The 21562-nt window shown below is 40.8% G+C and overlaps 1 protein-coding gene across 1 annotated transcript; it reads right to left on the reverse strand.

Annotated features, from left to right (window-relative positions):
* Positions 1-82: 82 nt before the first annotated feature.
* LOC121189286 (NLR family CARD domain-containing protein 3-like) lies at positions 83-21282 on the reverse strand (the record flags this gene model as incomplete). The annotated part of the gene is made up of 8 exons (XM_041049240.1): positions 83-92; positions 11574-11584; positions 12393-12955; positions 13084-13130; positions 13955-14128; positions 14464-14621; positions 18963-19134; positions 20222-21282. Coding segments are annotated over 6 exons (2157 nt in total), but the record flags the coding sequence as incomplete, so codon positions are not given.
* Between the last annotated feature and the right edge of the window lie 280 nt (positions 21283-21562).

A 21562-nucleotide genomic window follows, 5' to 3' on the forward strand; every position in this document is an offset into this window, starting at 1 on the left:
TTGAAGTCAACATTAAGTACAGGACTATACATAAATACAGTATAATAACATAATTTTCAATTCAACTTCAGACAGTTCCTGAAGAGCTTCTCCTGACTGTCACGGAGATACAAGGGAAGGCCCTTTAAAGCTGCAGTTTGTCGATGTGCAGTGATGTCAGATGTCTGAAACAAGAGTTGCATGAAACATTACAAGAAATAGAGTAAGCATGCAGGCAGATGTCCTCTTCCATATCCAAAAAAAATCCTGTCAATTGCATGTCAAAGGTTTACTCCTTTTTAAAGGGTAATTTGGCATTTTTCAACTATGATTGCTTACTGTCAAAGTGTGTCCACTGAAAGTGCTTTTTGTGTCACTGATTGGCAAATATCATTATCAGTGTCTGACAACATCATGAAAAGGCTCCCCACATGGCAAGATCTTTTTTTAAAGATTAAGATACCCTTTGTACCCTTTATACCCTTTTTACCCGAGGAAAAAGTCACTATATCCGAGTAATTTTATGTCTTTGATCATTGATCATTTGATCATCATTGGTTTGCTTGTTTGTGCTACCCTTAGAAACTCATGCATTTATTCTGAGGATCTGTCACAACAAGGTGACCCTAACCCTATCCATAATGTTCAGCATTATTAAATTACTACATCTAGAATTCACCTCTTGATCCAGGCTGTCAAGGAGCTGATCCATCTCAGACGAAAAAGCTGTCCTTCTTGCCCGATAGAGTCTCAGGAGCCTCCAGGCGTGCTGATGAAGGGCTTCTCTGAAGTTGTCCATTAGGTTCTTGTTTGTGATCCGATAAAACTCTTATCTGTTGAAAAAATGTGAACAGGAAATTTGAATCCTCATCACAAAGTCAAAACAATTTCAATTTTATCTTCGTGTTAAAATGGGCACTGTGATCAACACACTTTCAAAAAAGACTAAACATAAACACAACATAATATATTCTTAGTTCACCTGCTTACCTCTGCCTCACAAAACAGAGCAGGCCAATGTTCCAGAACCTCTGAGACCATGGGCTGCAGCTCCACGATCTCCCTGCGCCTCAGGGAGAAAGTCAGCTCCATCTTTTGTCTGATGAGTGCAAGATTCTTATTCTTCTTCTTGAACTCCTCAACCAGAACCAGTCTTTCATTCTCCAGTGAGTCATCATTATAGTTTTCTGGATGGTCAGGGACATGGTTAATCTCACCTCTCTTTGCTCTCTTCAGAGAAGGACTTGTACCATCATCTTCACTGCCCCTCTTTTTCTGGTTAATGCTAACCTCAGTACAGCCTGCCTGCCGCAGCTTGGACCTGTAATTGCCAGGTTTGTATTTTATGCTTGTTTTCCATCCGTCATACCCTGTTTCACTGCCTGGTTCTCGAAGGCAGGGGTGTCTACTGATGAGAACAGAAGCAACTGACTCAATCTGGTCTGGATCAGGATAGGCTTTCACTTCAAAAACTGCCTGAGCAATCTTGTCCAAAATGTCTATCTTCATGTCTCTTGTTAAGGCGATACCTTTCTTGGTTCGTTCATATGCCTCATTGCCTTTGCGCAACTTCAACTCCACATCGTAGGAGAAGGACGGGATGGAAAAAGGTGAAGGCCACTCTGATACACTTCGCAGATGGTTCCTGATGAAACCTGAGGGACTCTGGAGTGACTCTCTGCTGGATAAACTGGCTGTGTCCAGGGAAGACTCTGAACCAAGAGAGTCTGACTCTTGCTGAACAAGTGGAGATGTCTCATCCCAAAGAATGTGCAATATAGCACGCTCAGGTGGCAAATCATGGATGTCAATCAAATTACACAGAGCATTATTAAAGTCTGAGTCCTCATATTGTAGTGTGAAGCTACCTTGAAGTTCAAGTTTTTCCTTAAGAATGTTTTGCAACTCTTCAACTGATTCAGGTACCTCAGGAATCGCCACTTTACGGGACATTCATGGGGAGATTTTTACTAGCAGCAGCATTTCAGGCTGTGTCATAAGAAACAAGGATAAAACACAGAAGAGTTAAGTTGCAAAGGGTATAAAACAAGACAAGTTAAATTTATAAACAATGTAGCAAGGTCTTAGACGGTGTTAGTTCTACCTGCAAAGCAATATATTATTATAAATGTTTATGTCATTCTAGTAAGCAGATCAAATTTTAACACAAAAAGCAATGTCCATAAGAAGAGCAAGCTGGTCCAGAAAAAAACACATCATACAAACAGGACACTGGTAAATGAAACAAGACACAGGCGAAACAAATCAGGAAATCAACTGAGTAAGTAAAACAGAAAAAAATATCAAAATAATATGACAGACTGCATCTTGCTTGAATGGGAGAAAGGGTCAGAATGAGAGAGTTAGAGCAACATTTAATCAGGGTTCACTTACCATTCTGTGTCACTTCAATGGAGCAGGCACACTTTTGGAGTCACCAGCACCTTCCCTCCCACTGTGTACGCAACCAATGGATGATAGTCGTTGAAAGCCTGAGGATAAAAAATTTCAATGTCTGTGTAGATGCTCTCCACAAGCTCAAAAGACCTTAAATGTTCAAGGTACCAAGATGTGATCTTTTTGCCAACAAAGGCTACTTTTTCAGGGTTAACTACTATGGTCACGATTTTGTAGAATTCTGGCAGACCACTGCAGTGTCCAGATGACAGAATCATACCCTCCACATATCGGGTCCCATGAAAGTAAATGTCTTTAGAAAGGGACACAGTTTCAAGATGTGGATACTGTCTCTTAATCACTGCGCGCAGGTCAGCATCCAAAGAAGATATTTTGATGTCAGTTACTTTCTCCACATGTAACATTGGCTTGAAAAGACTCTGGCTATCAAACTGGCATGCCATCATCTGTTGGTGTTTTAACGACAGCGTGAGGAGTACATTTTTAAAGTTTTGAACATCATGCATAGTCTTCTTGAAGAAGCTGTGTTTGGATTCAAACCTCATCGTCCATAATTCCACCAATGGACCAAAACAGCGTAGAAGGTGAGGATAATGGTCAGCAAAGTGGTGCTTTGGGCGCAAGATAAAATCAGGAAAAGTGTCTGTGAGCAGGCTTCTGTGGTCAGACAACTTGATCTCCAAGTAGTGCAATATTTCCTCTGAAAGAACAGGTGAGACAACAATTTCGACTATTTCTTTGAGGTCCATCAGTATTTCCCATGCAGGTTCTTGTTCTGGCACACTCTTTCCGATGAGAAGCGGGAGGAATCGTAATAAAGACCAATTTTCATGGCCATTGCCACCTATGCTGCCCTTTTCAACATTTGCTTTAGAAATTGCCTTTGGTTTATTCACCCTGTCAGAATATTTGTACGGAAATGAATTGATTAGGCTATTCAGTCTGTCCAAAGTAATATAGCCTTTTGAAATAAACTTTTTCAGGCATAAAGACAGTTCAACAGGTATGACACCTTCAAAAAAATCATGCAATATGTCTGGGGGGAAGCCAGAGACAGGGTGAAAATATGACAGATGCTTACTTAAAACACATTCATTTTTAACACCGTTTACATGTGGAATATTTTCTAGACGAAGTTTTAGCAGACATGTATTGTGCTGTTCTCTGGAGCGTAGCTGAAAATCAGAAATTCCAATAGTTTCTATTTCACCTCGATTTGTTAAACAAAATCTACAAAAATTCTTTACATTGAAATTCTCCTGAAAGCCAGCAAGTGTATGAGCTCCTAAATTGTCTGCACAGACACAAAATACTGACCCTTTTACATAGTTGTTAAGAGTTTGCACAAAGACCCCTGTTTGTTCCAGTGACTTTAAATCCTTAATTAAAGGACTGAAAAACTTTTCAAAACCAAACTGCTTAACATCAGAAGTCTTTCCAAGAAGAGCTAGATGAATTGAGTGTAAAGTGGAACGAAACTTTGAGGGTAAATTAAGAATAACCCAGTAAACACGACTTTTGAATTTTCTTTGATGTGCCTAAAGGGTTACACAACTCAAAATCGTCTATGTATAGACCTAATGCAATATGCAGCTCCTGTTCTCCAAAATTTTGCTTAAAGTAAGAACCATCTTGAAAAGTCTTGTAAAACCCTGGAATAGACTCTTCAATGAAAACAATTTTTTCAAGAAACTCTGCTCTATTCAATAAAAGCTCAATAGTCTGATTCACAGAAACATAAACAAAGGCTTTTCTTGAAGTCTGGTCATACAGTAACTCAGTTGGTTCAATGATGGAGAAATGCTCCCTGAAATATCTGTTTCTCCTATAATCTGTTGATAATGTACCTTTTTCTGATGTGGAAACAAGTACTGGATTTTTTTTTAAACACAATGTTAATTATTTCTTTTATAACTTCTTCCTCAACTTCAATATTATGTTTCGCAAATACCTCCTTGAGAATTTCAGTTGTATGAAACTTGGAAAGGGACAAAATATCATTAAATTCATCTATAATTGCCTGTATTGCATGTTTCGACACATGAAACAGACATTGCATGCGAAGAAAAAGGGAAGCCAATCTGTGCTCAAGTATTTCAGAGTCTACATTGTGTACACAATCAGGTTCACATTTTTCTGTGGAATCTAATCTAGGACTACTTGTCGATGAAACGCCAGCTTCAGGATCAACATTACATGGCTGGTCTGTGCCATTAGACTGAAAATCGCTAACAACCCTGACTGGTGTCAAAAAATCTCTAAGATTATGGTTTTTATGATTCCGTGATGTATGTCCAGTAAAACTATTAAGGCGGTTGGTTTTAAAGCTGCACCCTACAAATGGGCAACATACTATCTCTCTGCATCTAAGGTGATGATACAAATGAATTAATACTTTCTTTTTACTGCAAATGTCCTTGTATTCACACAACCAGCACTGAAATGTTAAGTTCTCTTGCCTTTGGACAGTCCTGTGCAATCTTGAAAGATGTGATTTCAAAGCACTAATGGTTCTAAAAGTGCAACAGCAGTCCCTGTGGATGCAAGGCCAGGTTGAACCTCTGTGATGCAGTTGATAGTGTTTCAGCAGAACAGCTTCAACGGCATGGGTGAACTTGTACAACTTGCACTGCATTAATTTCAATCTGAAAAACAAAGATGGCAATTTGCTGGGGATTAGTAAAGCAGTCAGTAAGAATTTTAAACATTTTATCAATTTAATGACAATCATGTAAGCAGTAGACTAGAGACTATAGTTGACAAGACTAACAATATAATATTCTGTCCCATTTTTTATTTTTAATACATTTTGTTGTTGTGAAGATGAATTTCAATTAACTTAGTAATTAGGGAAACTACTCAACTAACCAGGACAGTCACATAAGTCAGCAGTCAGTTTAAAATTGAGCCAAATATATGCATTTCAACATTTTCAAACACCATGATTCAGTATAACCAGGATGAGGAATGGAAATTCAAAATTTAAAATTTAACTTAAATTAAAGTTTAACTTAAATTTGAATCCACAGATACACAGTAACATATGGGTCTAGGTATAGAATGACCAACACAATAATTGATACGCTACAGGTGAATTGGTCTTTCCTGCCACTACACTATTATGATGATATTAAATCTGATATGAATTAACCTACATCTTATTTTAATACTTAAATCACAGTAGCATGGTGATTTATTGAACTCAGTCTGACGTAACGTTAAACATTAATAAGTAGGGATGTGCATTTCAGGCAAAAGTACTATTCCATAATCACAGGGCCCCCCACCCTTCTGCCGTCTCTCTGCGAGCGCACCCCACATACGCACTTGCGTACATACATACAAACAAACGCGGGTGAATGGACAGGTGTGTTTGGCCGGTAAAAAATTGTACAGTGTTTGAATTGCTGCGAGTGCGCCCCCCACCCACACCCACCGTCGATGGTCTGACCGTCACACCCCCGTAAACATAACTGAGAGAAAGCATTGCTGACGTGAACATTTTTTAACATGCCTGCCTATGTCTGACGCTGTGAATGATGGTTCTTTGCTCTCACACGACTGTGCATGGCTGTCGTAGACTTGTGATATGCAGGTGACTTTACCTCACAGAGTTTTCACATTATTTCACACGGGACTCTGTACGTCGTCTTCGGTTTGTTTCTTCTTCTACAGCGGCATCGAGGCCGTCACTAAAAGTGTATCATCAAATGCTACGCTACCCCCGTGTGGAAGACGCCAGTAACACAGCAAACTCTGTAATAGCACCTTCAACGTTTATGAAAGATGAAATAAAATGTCGGCTAACGTTACAACCACAATTTTGAGTTGAGCATGAATTAACACAATATCAACCAGTCAAAAGACAACATGCCATCATATTTGAATAGGATTTGCCCAGACAAGCTAATGTTACTGGCTTAACTGCTGCAGCCCTGCTAGCATCAGTTAGCCGCTAACTGCTAAGGCCTGAAAAGCCTTGTGTTTAAATGTTGAAAATGTGTAGGTCACTTTCTCCATTACAACACAACTCAAAATAAAATTCCTGTATGATCTGACGTTAAAATAAATTAAATTAAAGGTTGTTTAAAACTTACCTATGCAGACTTCAGCCCGAGGCAGCAGCACTCCAGCTCCTTGCAGCAGCACACAGCCGTTAGACTTGAAGTGAAAAATGCCAACTCGGAAAGTTGGCTTTCCCGCATTTCACAACAAAGAAAAATGAGTTGGCAGAACTGTTGTCACTTGTATTGAACCACAACGTAAGGATTTAAGTATTAACAACTGACCAAATTATTTTAGAGCATACAACTGTCTTGCTTTGTTGTACTTAGATTATTGTCTTAAATGTCAATAATTTATATTTTCAAGTTTCACCAACATAAATTACTGTTTTAGGCCAAAAAATACAAGTTGGTTTTTTTGCAGTGTGGTGTGTAGTGTGTTTCTTATGTTTTACTTTGAGGGTTGGGTATATGGTGTATGAACATTTGTCCATTGTGGTGCGTGCACTCACCAGGAAAACAGTGGGGAATTATTTGTTATGAACCATGAATGGGTACAGGGCTGAGTGTTTGTCCTACCATGTGCTACCAGTGAGCAGTGACGTGGTCTTCATCACAGAGGGAAAAAGGAAAGACAAGAAGTAGAAAGAGGACAGATACACAAGGGCTAGGGTTTCAAAGGGTCTGGTCACAATGCAGATAGAACTGAGAGACAGGAAGAGGGAGAGAGATCCTGAGAGCAGTGGTCAGATGGACATGTGCTCTGGAGATGCAGATGACCAGGTGAGAAAATCAGCTACACCATCAGATGTTGTTCCAGGGATCAGTAAACTTTCAAGTGGCCTCATCCTGAGGTTTAAAATCCTTTCAGATGATATTGTGTCCACATGGTGTCATATATTTAAACATTGTAAAAATATGAAATGAGAGGTCAGCAGGGACCTGTTACAGTCACTGCTGTGGCCAAGAACACTAAGGGGGAGGGGACAGGTGTAGAAACCCCAAGACAGACGGACGAGTCAGTTAAAGTCCTCTTTATTAAACTCACAATCACTGGATCAAAGTCCAAGGCCAGGAAACAAAACTTAAACAACTAAATCGTCCAAGAAGGAGAAAAACTTGAGAAGCTCCAGTCCAAAACTAAAAATTTTGAAGTCCTTACTTGGGGTGAACAAATGAAAGTGAATCCAAAGGGAACAGAGGACAAATCCCAGAGGTGACAAAGAAAGGGAAACAGGTAACAGTAAGGACAGGACAGCAGGTGAACACAGAGTCCAGGATGAGAAAAGCAGGTACAACCACAGCAAGAACACAGCAGGAACAGACTTGGACAAAACACTGGTGAACACAGTCTCAGAGACAAGGGAAGAATGAGACTTAAATACACTAGGGCTAATTGACAACAGGTGACACACATTAGGGCGGGACAGACAATCAGCAAAGGAGGGAAACAGGAAAAAGACAAGAAGTAGACAGAGGACAGATACAGAAGGGCTAGGGCTTCAAAATAAAATGGGAAAAGCAAAACCAAAACTCAAGAGACCAAAACAAGAGTAACATGAAATCTTAGTTATTACCTAACACAGTGAAACCACTGAGTACATTTGTGAATAGTTGTCTCCGTTCAGGAAGCAGCCTGACTTCCTCTAGTAAATAATAACAAATAAAGAGCTCTTACATGGACTTATACAGTAAACAATCATCACAATCATTTCAAGTTTCCATCATATTATTCCTGAGATAATATGAAACATTTCCAAATCAGCACTTCAGGAGCTTTGGCACCTTCTAGAGGCAGTTAGTGGAAAGAAGCTCAGGTGAAGAGCAGATTTCATTGTTGACTCTCTTTAATATCACACTTTGTGAATGTGTTCCTCTTCTGCTCTCAGCTTTCTTACCCTGGACTTCATCTGTCAGCCAGTGATGATGTTTAACCCAGCACGTGCTTCATGGTTCACTTCTGTTTATCTGAACATCTCAGCTGCCATCCCTGGTGGGGTGAGTGCAAAGAAGTTTGGAAACAATATAGAGATGACATTTCTGGAAATCACATTCAAAATGATCAACTTTACTCAGTACCCTAAAACAGCTCCTATTGGCCCACATTTTCTCTGATCCTCCTCTGTTCTCCAACACATCAAGAACTATCTCCCCCCAGACATCGACCCCTACCAGTTTGCATATCGCAGTAACAGATTCACAGAAGATGCTATCGCCGTAGCTCTCCACTCTGTGCTGAGCCATCTGGAGCAGCAGCAGAGCTACGTTCGGATGCTGTTTGTGGATTACAGTTCCGCCTTCAACACAATCATTTCCAATATTCTCATCACCAAACTGGACACTCTCGGCCTCCCCCCTCTCACATGTGCCTGGATAAAAGACTTTCTAACCAACCGACCCCAGACTGTGAGACTCCGCCCCCACCTCTCCTCCATTCGCACGCTGAGCACCGGCTCTCCACAGGGCTGTGTGCTGAGCCCCCTCCTGTACTGCCTCTACACCCACGACTGCAGTCCGGCCCACAACAGCAACCTCATTGTTAAGTTTGCTGACGACACTACAGTGGTCGGACTCATCTCAAAGGGAGATGAAGCAGCCTACAGAGAGGAGGTCCTGAAGTTGGCATCCTGGTGTTCAGAGAACAACCTGGCTCTGAACACCAAGAAAACCAAGGAGATCATTGTCGACTTCAGGAGGCACAGCACCGACTTAGCCCCCCTCTACATCAACGGCGAGTGCGTGGAGAGAGTCCACACTTTCCGGTTTCTTGGAATCCTCATCTCTGCTGATATCTCCTGGACAGAGAACATCACAGCGGTCATTAAGAAGGCTCAGCAGCGGCTACACTTCCTGAGGGTCCTCAGGAAGCACAACCTGGACTCCATCCTGCTGCTGACCTTCTACCGCTCGTCCATTGAGAGCCTGCATCACAGTATGGTACGGCAGCTGCACCATGGCAGACAGGGAGAGGCTTCAGAGGGTGGTAAAGGCGGCACAGAAGATCATCGGCTGTCCCCTCCCCTCCCTGATGGACATTTACAGCTCCCTCTGCCTCAGCAGAGCAAAGAGCATCACCAAGGACAGCTCCCACCCTGGCTTTGCTTTGTTTGACCTGTTGCCCTCAGGAAGGTGCTACAGACACATCAGAACAAAGACTAACAGACTCAGAGACAGTTTTTTCCCGAAAGCCATAACCACACTGAACTCACACATGCACTGAACCCCACAGTCTATTCCCCTGACCCCCCGGACTTCCTTCTTTCCACTCACTGTGCAATATCTGTATATCTGTATACTGTGCAATATTTATTAATGTGCAATAACCCATACTTCCCTGAACTGTGCACAAACCCCCCCTTGTATTTTTCCTTCTTTATAAGTCATATTTTTGTATAGTTTTCTTTTTATATATTTTCGAACTTGCACTAAACTTATTTAATCTTATTTTATTCTATGTTGTATATTTTACACGTTTGCACTGAAGGAGTCGCTTTTCGTCTCGTTGTACATGTGAAAGATATATAATGACAATAAAAGGCATTCTATTCTATTCTATATTCTCTTCTGGCTGACCAGCTCCCCAGCTTTGGAAAATATCCTTCCACAGGGAACAGATGTCTTTCGTGCCACCCAGTACTTCAGGGGATCCTCTGCTCTTGTCAGAATTTGTTCTTTCAAATATGATATTTGAAAGAACTATATATATATATATATACAGTATATATATATATATATATATATATATATATATATATATATATATATATATGTATATGTATATGTATGTATATATACACACACACACACATACATACATACACACATATATATATATATATATATATATATATATATACACATTTATATACACATTTACTTGCATTTCATGTAAGAAATGTATACATCTATACATATGAATTTGTTTTATTTATTTTAAAGCTAGATCACAAATATGCCGGGGGCAGTTGAAAATAAATGAGCGCCAGCGGAACACACTAACTTTTGTCCTCCTCCTTTGATCCACAGGTTGCACAGCGTTGCCTAGCCTGTGTAATCTTTGGTACCGGTCCAGGTTCCCCTGGGTCTGGCTCCAGTAACACAAAGCCTCGGTATCATTTGCTCATCACTACCTGTAAATAAATGCACTGCTGAAATGCTATTTGTGACTCCAGCCTTCTTTTCTTTAAAGTAAAAAGAAAACCTGCAGCCTCACCACCTCTACTTTTGGCCTCTGCTCAGGCTGAGGAGCAGCTGTGTCTGACGTGCATCAGCAAACAGTGAAAACTTTCCTCAGTGCTCCTGAAGGTTTTTCACATTCTGCAGTGAACACACAGACTGTTAATGGATCTCATTTTCTTCTTTTACTTGAAAAGTCATTTTGGGAGGTGTAGGGGTATAATGGGGGCACACAATGCTCCAATGCCCCCACTTGGTGACAGGCTCTCTCAAAGTGACTTTATAACCTCTTTAACCACAATGTTTGGATTCACAGATGAAATTCAGATGCTCCTCTGTGATCCAGCTCAGAGTCTACAATGCAACACACCCCACTGATCTCTTTACATTATTCATCCCATTCACCTGAACACAAATGAAACAGAGTGAGAATCCTCCAGAGTCACATCAGTTCCCCTGAGGGTCCTTCTCCTCATGCAGTTCTTCAACCCTCCACATTTTTCCATCAACACATGTAAACATGTTAATTGACTGATGGTCTGATCTGATTTGTTTACTTATTGTTGCTTCTCAGTCTTTAGTGTTGACTGAACAGGAGTCTTCTGCCCTCCAGTGGTCACTGTCAGTAACTACAACTCTGCACACAGCACTGACAATGATACTGATGTTCACACTGACATTATTCCACATTTACTGACTTATTTTAGCTCTAATGTTAATCAGTCTGATAATGACTCTCTGTATGTGAACACACATATTATTACACTGCTATAAATCTGACTGATGGACAAATAATCAGAGAGTTTACTGCCCTCCAGTGGTCACACTGACAAGTGTCCAACAGGACTCACACTGATTATTAGGATCAATATGTACCAATCAGTATTGATGACATCAGCAGGAAGATGAGGACTGGTCATAGTTTGAATAATGTTCCATGTATAATTCCATCCATGTTTTCAGTAAAAGCAGATACACTGTAAAAAATGTGACAACTAAAAGGATCACTCTAAAACGAGAAATAGAAGATGCACTGTAAAAAATTCTAACATTGATTATCAGGAAATACGCTGCAAAAGAATTTAATGGAGGCTGTGCACTGTGTAAAATGGCAATAAAGGTGACACAGGATATATCCAATAAATAATGATGGTCATAGATGAGCTCTGGACTAACTTACAACCAGGGGATGCACTGTAAAATATTACAACAGTGTAATGAACTTTTAAAAAATAAAAAGCAGCAGATGTAAAGTGGAAGTTAGACTGCACTGTTAAAAACACAACAACCAGGGTGACAACGTGGAAAACATCACAAGGGAAAGGACTGTCAGAAATATGTGATGCAGTATGAAAATGAAAATGACAATGACAACATCGGCAGTAAAAGTACACAAGTATTATCAGCAGCCAGAGGATTCACTGTAAAACATGAAAAACAGGGTGAACACCAGGTATACACTGTAAAAATGACAAATGAAGCTGAAAAACTCTTTAACCATTTTTCATATAAACAGCTTCTTGTTTTAGTCAAATATCAGCTGCTGGTTTTCACTCTCGTCTTTTCTTTTTTCTCGTCTTTTTTTAAGTTGATTTTTAAAATTCATAGAATCGAGGCTCTTCAGAATAGTCAGGAGCTTTCTAACTCTGAACCTCTGAAGACAGTTTGACAAGTTTCTATCTTTGTTTTTTCTCAGATCTTTCAGATAAACTGTGGCAGCATTTTAGTTTGAGCTGAATCAGCTCAGTTGTCCCAAGATTCAGAGAAAGACAAAACACTGATGTTCACAAAACACAAAACACTGTTCACAATGACAACTCTCTCTGCTACACTCTACAGAGACACTGAGGAAGCAAACCACCAGAACCCAAACCCAGGACACAGAGGCTCAGTGAATGTGGTGTTGAAGGTGTAGAGGTGGATCAGTGAGTCAGAGGAGACTCTGTAGAAGGACAGAGAGCCAGCAGGACAGTCCACATACACTGTTACTCTGTCAGAGACAGAGGAAGATGATGAAGAGAAGGAGGAGGAGGAGGAGACTGGTGTTATTGTGTTATTGTGACAAACAGAGTAACCACCATCAGAGCAGCTCAGACTCCAGGACTGAGCGTTCTCTCCAAACCAACAGTTTTCTCTGTCTCCTTTCCTTCTGACTCCTCTGTAACTCACTGATATATAAACCCTTCCTCTCCACTCGACCTCCCAGTAACAGCGACCCGTCAGACCATTACTACACAGCAGCTGAGGACACTGGTCAAATCTGTCTGGATGATCAGGATGTGACTGATCCTCCTCCACACGTGTCACTTTCCTGTTGTTGTCAGACAGTTTGATCTTTCTGTTTACTGTGTTTGTGTCGATGGTGAGTTCACAGAAATCTGATGGAGAGAAGAAGACACAACACAGCTGCAGTTATTGATCTATCACCTGATCATTGACTGACACTTTGAAGATGGTTGAATGTGAGCTGCTCTGTTTTCAGGAATCAAATGAAAACCACACTTACACTTCCTCAGACCTGGTCTCAACCATTGGACTCCACCAGCCTCCACCCTGAAAGGAGGAGGGGGGTCAGACCAGCACGTTCTCTTTCAGCATGCACACATGGACATTACATGGTTCTCATACACAGATGGTTTGATTATTCTGTTCATTCAGCAAAGAGACAAAGGACCTGGAGTCCTTATCTTGGAATTATACGGAGCAGGGAGGTGACATGGAGGAAAGATTTCATCATTTGTCTTCTCCATTTGATATCACTTTTGGTGTCAGACACAACAAAAGATCTCAGAATGACAAGATCAGGATCTCAGAGAGGTTCAGCTGATTATTGATCATGGATATTTTAGAAGACAGAGACATGATCAGAGATCTGATTTCATTTCCTCCTTGGTCTGAGACACTGGCAGATGAATGTCTCTGTGCAGTGTAGATGGTCTTATTATTGTTGGGATGTTATTATTAGTGTGTCAGCACTGAACAGGTATCTAAAGTCTTTGGGGTTGTTGTGGTGAAAACACTCTGAGTGTTCAAAGTGGCTCTGTTGGTTCAGGAGCAGTTCAACCAGCTGCAGCTCAAATGTTTCCTGGCTTTGTGCTGATGCAGCATGAAATCCAGTCAGAGAAAGTCCTGCTCAGGTCACAGAAAACAGCTGACCACACCTGATTTAATGACTGTCACATATTTTCTCTTAAATATGACACAGTGAGTCATGATGAGATACTGAAGTCAGAATTAGAGAAAAAACCCCTCTTTGTGTTGTTGTTGAATTCAAAGCACTTGTGTAGAGATCTGTCATCAGCTGTGACACACTAAATGTTTCCAGCTCTTCCTCCTCTATCACACACTGTCTGTGGCTGCAGCAGGCCTCTCCATACCTGAGGGTGTCCAGTCTCCACTGTGGATCCTTCAGTCCAGCAGACAGCAGCTTCACTCCTGAGTCTCCTGGATGATTGTAGCTCAGGTCCAGCTCTCTCAGATGGGAGGGGTTGGAGCTCAGAGCTGAGGCCAGAGAAGCACAGCCTTCCTCTGTGATCAGACATCCTGACAGCCTGCAGACACACACAACATCACACAGGAACCCTCTGTCAGCACCTGCTGCTCTGTTTAGTTGTTCTTTTTTGTTCATATTTTTGTTTTTGGTTCTGGTCTATTTTGGTCCAGGTTCAATGTATTTAAGGCAAATTCTTAAACATCATCTGTAGGATTAAAAAAGTCAAGAACTGAAGCAAAAACAAGAGAAAATGATGAATAATTGTCTGACTCTGGAAAGGTCTGCTACTTTAGTAAATTTACATTGAACAATTCTACACAAGTTGGCTGTTTATCCACTGATGTAAATCAGATATGAGCAAATCATCAGCTAAACAGGTTGATGGATCCTGACCTGAGAGTCTCCAGGGTACAGTGTGGACTCTTCAGTCCAGCAGACAGAAGCTTCACCCCTGAATCCTGCAGGTCATTGTTACTCAGGTCCAGGTGTTTCAGACTGGAGGACTGGGAGCTGAGAACTGAGGACAGAGCTTCACAGCTTCTCTCTGAGAGGTTACAGCTGCTCAGTCTGAAGAGGAAACAATGAAAAAAAAGTCAAATAACATTTGTGTTGAAAGGACAATCAAAGGAACAAAACTCTCAGTTTGCTCTGCAGCTCACAGCAAACTAACAGACCTGCATTTGAAAACTGGGCCAAACATGAGAATCCTCTAATTGTTTATTAGCTGTATGTACAGGGCAGCTGTGTCTCAGCAGGTAGAGAGGTTTGTCCATTAATCACAGCTCTCCTCCTGTCAACATCAAGTGTCCTCAGGCTCAACCTCAAACCAGCCCTGATGGCCAGACCAGCAGCTTGTATGGTAGCTGGCTGCCATCAGTGTGTGTGAATGGGTGAATGAGAGGCAGCACTAGCACTAATTCTTACACTCAGGCTGTCTCCATCATCTTTGAGTGCACTTGCCATAGTTACAATTGATCCATTATAACTCATTTGACAGCCTTGTTCTTAGGTTTTCTCATCCAACCTGGAAAACATTACAGCCAGTTCAGTTTGTTATAGTGTACCTCCCTCCTGGGCCGAACTCTGAGTTTCTGTCTGAATTCTCTGAGTTTTTGTCAAATCTAGTTCTCAGTACAGATGAAGTCATTATTGTAAGTGATTTCAATATTCATGTGGGTGTTAACAATGATAGCCTTAGCTCTGTTTATCTCATTGTTAGACTCAGTTGGCTTCTCTCAAAGTGTAAATAAATGAACTTATTGTTTTAACCACACCCTCGACCTTGTTCTGTCATATGACATTGAGGTTGAACATGTAACAATCTCCCCACAGAATCCTCTTCTATCAGATCACTGTTTAGTTGCATTTGAATCTGTATTGTTGGACTACACACCATTAGACAAAAATGTCTTTACTAGACTATTACTAGTCTATCTGATGGTACTGTAGCTAAATTTAAAGAAGTGATTCCATCAGTACTTAACTCAGTGTCATGACTCAATATAACAGAGGACTCCTGTGCTGACTTCAGTCCCTCTCAAACTGACCATCATGTCGACAATGACACTTGACTCTATCGCTCCTCTATGAAAGACGACAGAGAAACAAAAGAGGATTGCTCTGTGGTTTAGCTCACAAGCTCACAAATTAAAGCAAACAACATGAAAACATGAAAGGATTTGTCACCAAACTGGAAGAATCCTGCTTGGCCTGGCAAGATAATCTTGAAGCATACAGGAAGTCCCTCTGTAATGCTACAGCAGCCTACTACTCCTCATTAATAGAAGACAATAAAAACAACCCCAGGTTTCTCTTCAGCTCTGTAGCCAGGCTGACAGAGAATCATAGAACTATTGATCCATGTATTCCTATAGCTCTCAGCAGTAACGACTTCATGGGTTTCTTTAATAATAACATTCTGACTATCAGAGACGAAATTGATCACCTCCCTAACCCCAAAAAGCACAGATTTTTCTTTAAGCACAGGAACCTCAGAAACAGTAAAACCTGATATGTATTTAGAAAGTTTCTCTTCCACTGATCTTCACCAACTAACTTCTATGATTTCTTCATCTAAACCATCAACCTGTCTTTTAGACCTGATCCTCACCAGGCTCCTCAAGGAAATTTACCCCTAATCAGCACCTCTCTACTGGAATAAATTCCTCCTTCCTAACAGGCTATGTACCACAGTCCTGTAAACTGTAAACTCTATATCTAACCTTCCCTTTCTCTCTAAGATCCTTGAGAAAGCAGTTGCCAATCAGCTGTGTGACTTTCTACAGAACAATAATTTATTTGAGGATTTTCAGTCAGGATTCAGAGTGAATCATAGCACAGAGTATGGGTGTGCCATCTAAGCCACCTCACGATTCGATTCGATTACGATTCACAGTGCTACAATTCGATTATTCCCCGATTATCGATGCATCTTGATTAATTTTTTTTCCCACATAGAATGTTTCTTTTCTCAGTTACTTGTAAAATAATGTATATTTTTAAATATCCATTCATTGAAGTAAAACAAGTTTATCTCTTTTCTTTTCTAACTCCTCTGATAAAAGAAGAAAAAAGCATTAGCTTGCACATGTAATGCCTGTTTCATTTATTGATGTAGATTAAAAACAATAATAATAATACTAAAATATATATATTGTGTGGCTGAACTGACATGATTCTGATTTGATTATTTTATTATGAACATGTACATGAAAAAAATATGTTAAAAAAGAAGAAAAAAATAGGGAAAGGAAATTGACAATATTTCCACTTCTATTATAATCTGATATCTTGATTTCCATGTGCAGAAAATAATCCTTTTAAATCTTCCTGTATGTGCATGTCAGCCAGATTGTTTCTCATATGGATTTTGGACACTATGTGGTCACTGTGCGTATTCTTACGTTTCCAGTCAACAGAGTGTTGACAGAATATGCAACACTCGACGCTAACCCCTCAGTGCAGAGCCGAGCAGTTCGCGTCAAGTTTCGCAGTTTTTTCGCCGATGAACACAGAGCCGTACGCAGCCGCTTCGCCATGCTTACATTGTTTTGAAGGGGGAGGGGCTTAGTCTGTGGAGGGGGCTTGTTGTGCCACCCAGATTTGCTTCCCTCCGTGCAGTTTTCCCCAGACACACGTTCCTCTTCCACACGGAAACAGCATTGCACTCAAAATATGTCAAATTCCACGTTAAAAATAGATTCCATAATTCCGCAATTCAGTGATTGCGGAAATCATAGGCCCCGATAATATGTCCGGGGGGCACGCGCTACTTTTATTTTTTTTCCCGACCGCTGCACTTTCCTTCCGTTATTAAAATAATCGATTTTTGAACATTTATGAATCGATTCTGAATCGTCAAGTGTTGCGTCACGATTAATCTATGAATCGATGAATCGGGCACACCCCTAGCACAGAGACAGCATTAGTGAAAGTTACAAACGACCTACTAAGTACATCAGAGAAAGGACTCGTCTCTGTACTTGTCTTGTTTGATCTTAGAGCTGAATTTGATACCATTGACCATCACATCCTACTACAGAGACTGGAACATTTAATTGGCATCAAAGGAGCCGCAGCTGGTTTAGGTCTTACCTGTCAGATCGATTTGGAATAACTTCCTTATATTTGATATCAGCATTATTAGACAAATATCTACAGTAGTTCATTTTTTCCCAGATGCTGTGCAGTTCATTATTGTAAATTCAAATGCTATTAAAGAATTATGGGATAAAAGAGGGTTCTGAGGGAATACAGTAAAATATTCAGCTTCTATGCCATAAGTCAGTACAAGATCAAGGGTGTGATTAAAACAGTGAGTTGGTTTGTTAACATTTTGAAAGAAGCCAATTGACTCTAATACTGAATTGAACGCAGTCTTAAGGCTGTCATTGTGGGTATCTACATGAATATTAAAGTCACCCACTATAATATAAAATCAGATAAAAGTTCAGTGAATTCAGACAAAAACTCAGAGTAAGCAGCAGGTGGACGATACACCACAGCAAATAGTACTGGTTTTTCTGTCTTCCAGTTTGGATGTGGGAGGCTGAGGATAAGGCTTTCAAATGTGCTATATTTCAGCTTAGGTCTAGGATTAAATAGTAAACTTGAGTGGTAGATTGCTGTCACTCCTCCTCCTCGGCCTGTGCCTCGAGGAATGTGATAATTAATATGACTAGCAGGGGTTGACTCATTTAGACTGACATACTCTTCCTCCTGCAGCCAGGTCTCAGTCAGACAGAATAAATCAATCTGCTGATCCATTATCAAATCATTTACTAACAGAGATTTAGACAAGAGAGATCTAATGTTTAATTGCCCACATCTGATTGTGGTGTTTTTAGGTTCAGATACTTAGATAGTATTAATTTTTTTGAGGTTTTTATGAATTGCACCTCTTGCTTTTTTTGGTTTATAGAGTTTTTGTTGACGGGGAGCAGACACAGTCTCTATAGGATAAAGGGAATTGTTGGAATGGTAGGAATAGTAAGAATCATAACTCTCTAACTTCACAGTTCGCAAAATGGAGCTCCCAGTAGCCAGTTTTTTCCTCAGTGGGTGTGTCGCTGATTGGGGAAAATCTCTTTGAAATGTGAAGCGGTTGGTGATGAACCACGGGCTGTAGTGGTTTTCTATGGTGCAGAGCCGAGCCTCTACCTCCTGTGAGTTCTGAAGGTTTCATTGAAGTCAACAGACATTATTCATGACAAGTGACTGAAATGAAGTGAAATAATGAGCTAAGAAAAAGTCACAATACAGAACAACTATTTCAAATCTCATTCATTCATTCAAGATGAATGGATTAAATTTCTGGATGAAGATAAACCAGGTTCAGTTGTGGATTAAAGATATAAGATCTACAACAGTAACAGACAGTGGACTGACCTCAGAGTCTCCAGTCTACAGTGTGGACTCTCCAGAAAACCACACAGCAGCTTCACTCCTGAATCCTGCAGCTTGTTGTTGACACTCAGGTCCAGGTGTCTCAGATGGGAGGGGTTGGACTTCAGAGCTGAGGCCAGAGAAGCACAGCTGATCTCTGACAAACTGCAGGAACTCAATCTGAATAAAGAATAAATCATGTGGATAAAAATCATTTCTAATCCAATCAGATATGTCCTAATCAATGAGCTTTCACTAACATGAGTAGAGGGACTTTGTCCTTCTCTTATTGTGGATCATCATAATGTCAGCCTTCTACACACATCATCCACAACACCACAACATTCATACAACTATTCATGTCAACACAGATTCATAACATGCTGCTGAGCTCAGTCAAGTCTGGAATTAGAAGATAAAGATCAAATCAGACATGTTGGACTCAAATCCTCTTCATCATTGAAGGTTTTACATGACCTTCTTCTTCCTGAACTTTGTGTCATTAAACAACATTAAAGGACAAATTCACATTTCTTGACTTCAACCAACAGTCAGATGTCATACGTGGATTTAAAGAGTCTTTGGTGGCAGTCGTCCTTCCTGTGGTCCACACTGACTCTGAAGTGGTCTCCTCCTAACACAACTACACTGTAAGAAATGACTTCATGAGTTCAGCTTTAGCTGAATGAAGCTTCATCAGTCTGACTCAGACAAATGTGTAGAAGAATACTGAATCCTCCCATTCTGCTCTGATATATTCAGACCTCTGTTCTTGGCTGAAGGTGTGTTTCCTGATTCTACTCTCCTCTACACCAGGAGAGAAAACACCTGGTTCTGACTTATTTAACACAAAATATGGAAAGACTTTAAAGGAGCAGTGTGGATGATTTAGGGGGATCTATTGGCAGAAATGGAAGATAATATTCATAATTGTGTTTCAAATGAGTTGAATCACCTGAAATGTAAATTTGATTTATCAGGTTTACATGAAAACAAAAAGACTCCAAATAACATGAATAAATTAACAAATGAATGTAGAATGTAACAGTTACTAATAAATAAACAGAAAAACCTAACAGCAATAATGAATAATGAAAAATCTGTTTGACAAACACATTTAAAACATCTCCAGAAAAACACACATCTGACCTAAAGATTATAAAAATATTATGAGAATAATGAGAATAATTTCATACTGTGTATATTTGGAAAACTAAACTACTAATCTGCACTGACTGATAATGTTAAAGATCATGTCTGGACTTACACAGCCTTTCTGCAGTTCCACACAGCTGGGATCAGTCTCCGTCGTCCCTCCTCTGATGTGTTGTACTTGTTCAGGTCCAACTCATCCAGAACCTCCTCTGACATCTGCAGAACGTAGGACAGAGCTGAACAGTGGATCTCAGAGAGTCTCTTCTCTGATCTGTTCTCTGACTTCAGGAACTCTTGGATCTCCTGATGTACTGAGCGGTCGTTCATCTCCATCAGACAGAGGAAGATGTTGATGCTTCTGTCAGGAGAGATATCATCTCTGTTCATCTCCTTCAGGTTGTTGATGGCTGTCTGGATGGTTTCTGGTCTGTTCTCTTTCTGACCCAGAAGGTCTCCTACGAGTCTCTGGTTGGACTCCAGAGACAGGCCATGAAGGAAGCGAACAAACAGGTCCAGGTGGCCATTTTTACTTTGAAGGGATTTCTCCATGGCATCACTCAGGAGGACATCGAGTGAGGGGTAGCTGCTATTGTTGTTTCCAAAATGCTTAAAAGTATTCCTGATAATAGACTCTGGCTTTGAGTTCCAGTGTTTGTAGTCTTGTCCCAGGAAAGTCCTCAGCTCTGTTGTCTTCCTCTCTGTGTAACAGTGGAACATGTAGACTGCAGCCAGAAACTCCTGAATGCTCAGATGAACAAAGCAGTAGACTGTTTTCTGGAAGATCACACTCTCTCTTTTAAAGATCTCTGTACAAACTCCTGAGTAAACCAAGGCCTCTGTGACATCAAGACCACACTGCTCCAGGTCTTCTTGATAGAACATGATGTTTCCTTTCTCCAGATGTTCAAACGCCAGCCTCCCCAGCTTCAGAAGAACTTCCCTGTCAGCCTCCATCAGCTCCTGTGGACTCGTCTCATGTCCCTCATCATACTTGTGCTTCTTCCTCTTTGTCTGAACCAGCAGGAAGTGTGAGTACAGGTCAGTCAGGGTCTTGGGCAGCCCTCCTCTCTGCTCTGTGGTCAACATGTGCTCCAGAACTGTAGCAGTGATCCAGCAGACGACCGGGATGTGGCACATGATGTGGAGGCTTCGTGAAGTCTTGATGTGGGAGATGATCCTTCTGACCTGCTCCTCCTCTCTGAACCTCTTCCTGAAGTACTCCTCCTTCTGTGGGTCAGTGAACCCTCTGACCTCTGTCACCATGTCAACACACTCAGGAGGGATCTGATTGGCTGCTGCAGGTCGTGTGGTTATCCAGAGGCGAACAGAGGGAAGCAGTTTCCCCCTGATGAGGTTTGTCAGCAGCACATCCACTGAGGTGGACTCTGTAACATCAGTCAGGATCTCAGTGTTGTGGAAGTCCAGAGGAAGTCGACACTCATCCAGACCGTCA

The sequence above is a fragment of the Toxotes jaculatrix genome, chromosome 11, assembly GCF_017976425.1.
Source record: "Toxotes jaculatrix isolate fToxJac2 chromosome 11, fToxJac2.pri, whole genome shotgun sequence".
Classification (NCBI taxonomy): Eukaryota; Metazoa; Chordata; class Actinopteri; family Toxotidae; genus Toxotes; species Toxotes jaculatrix.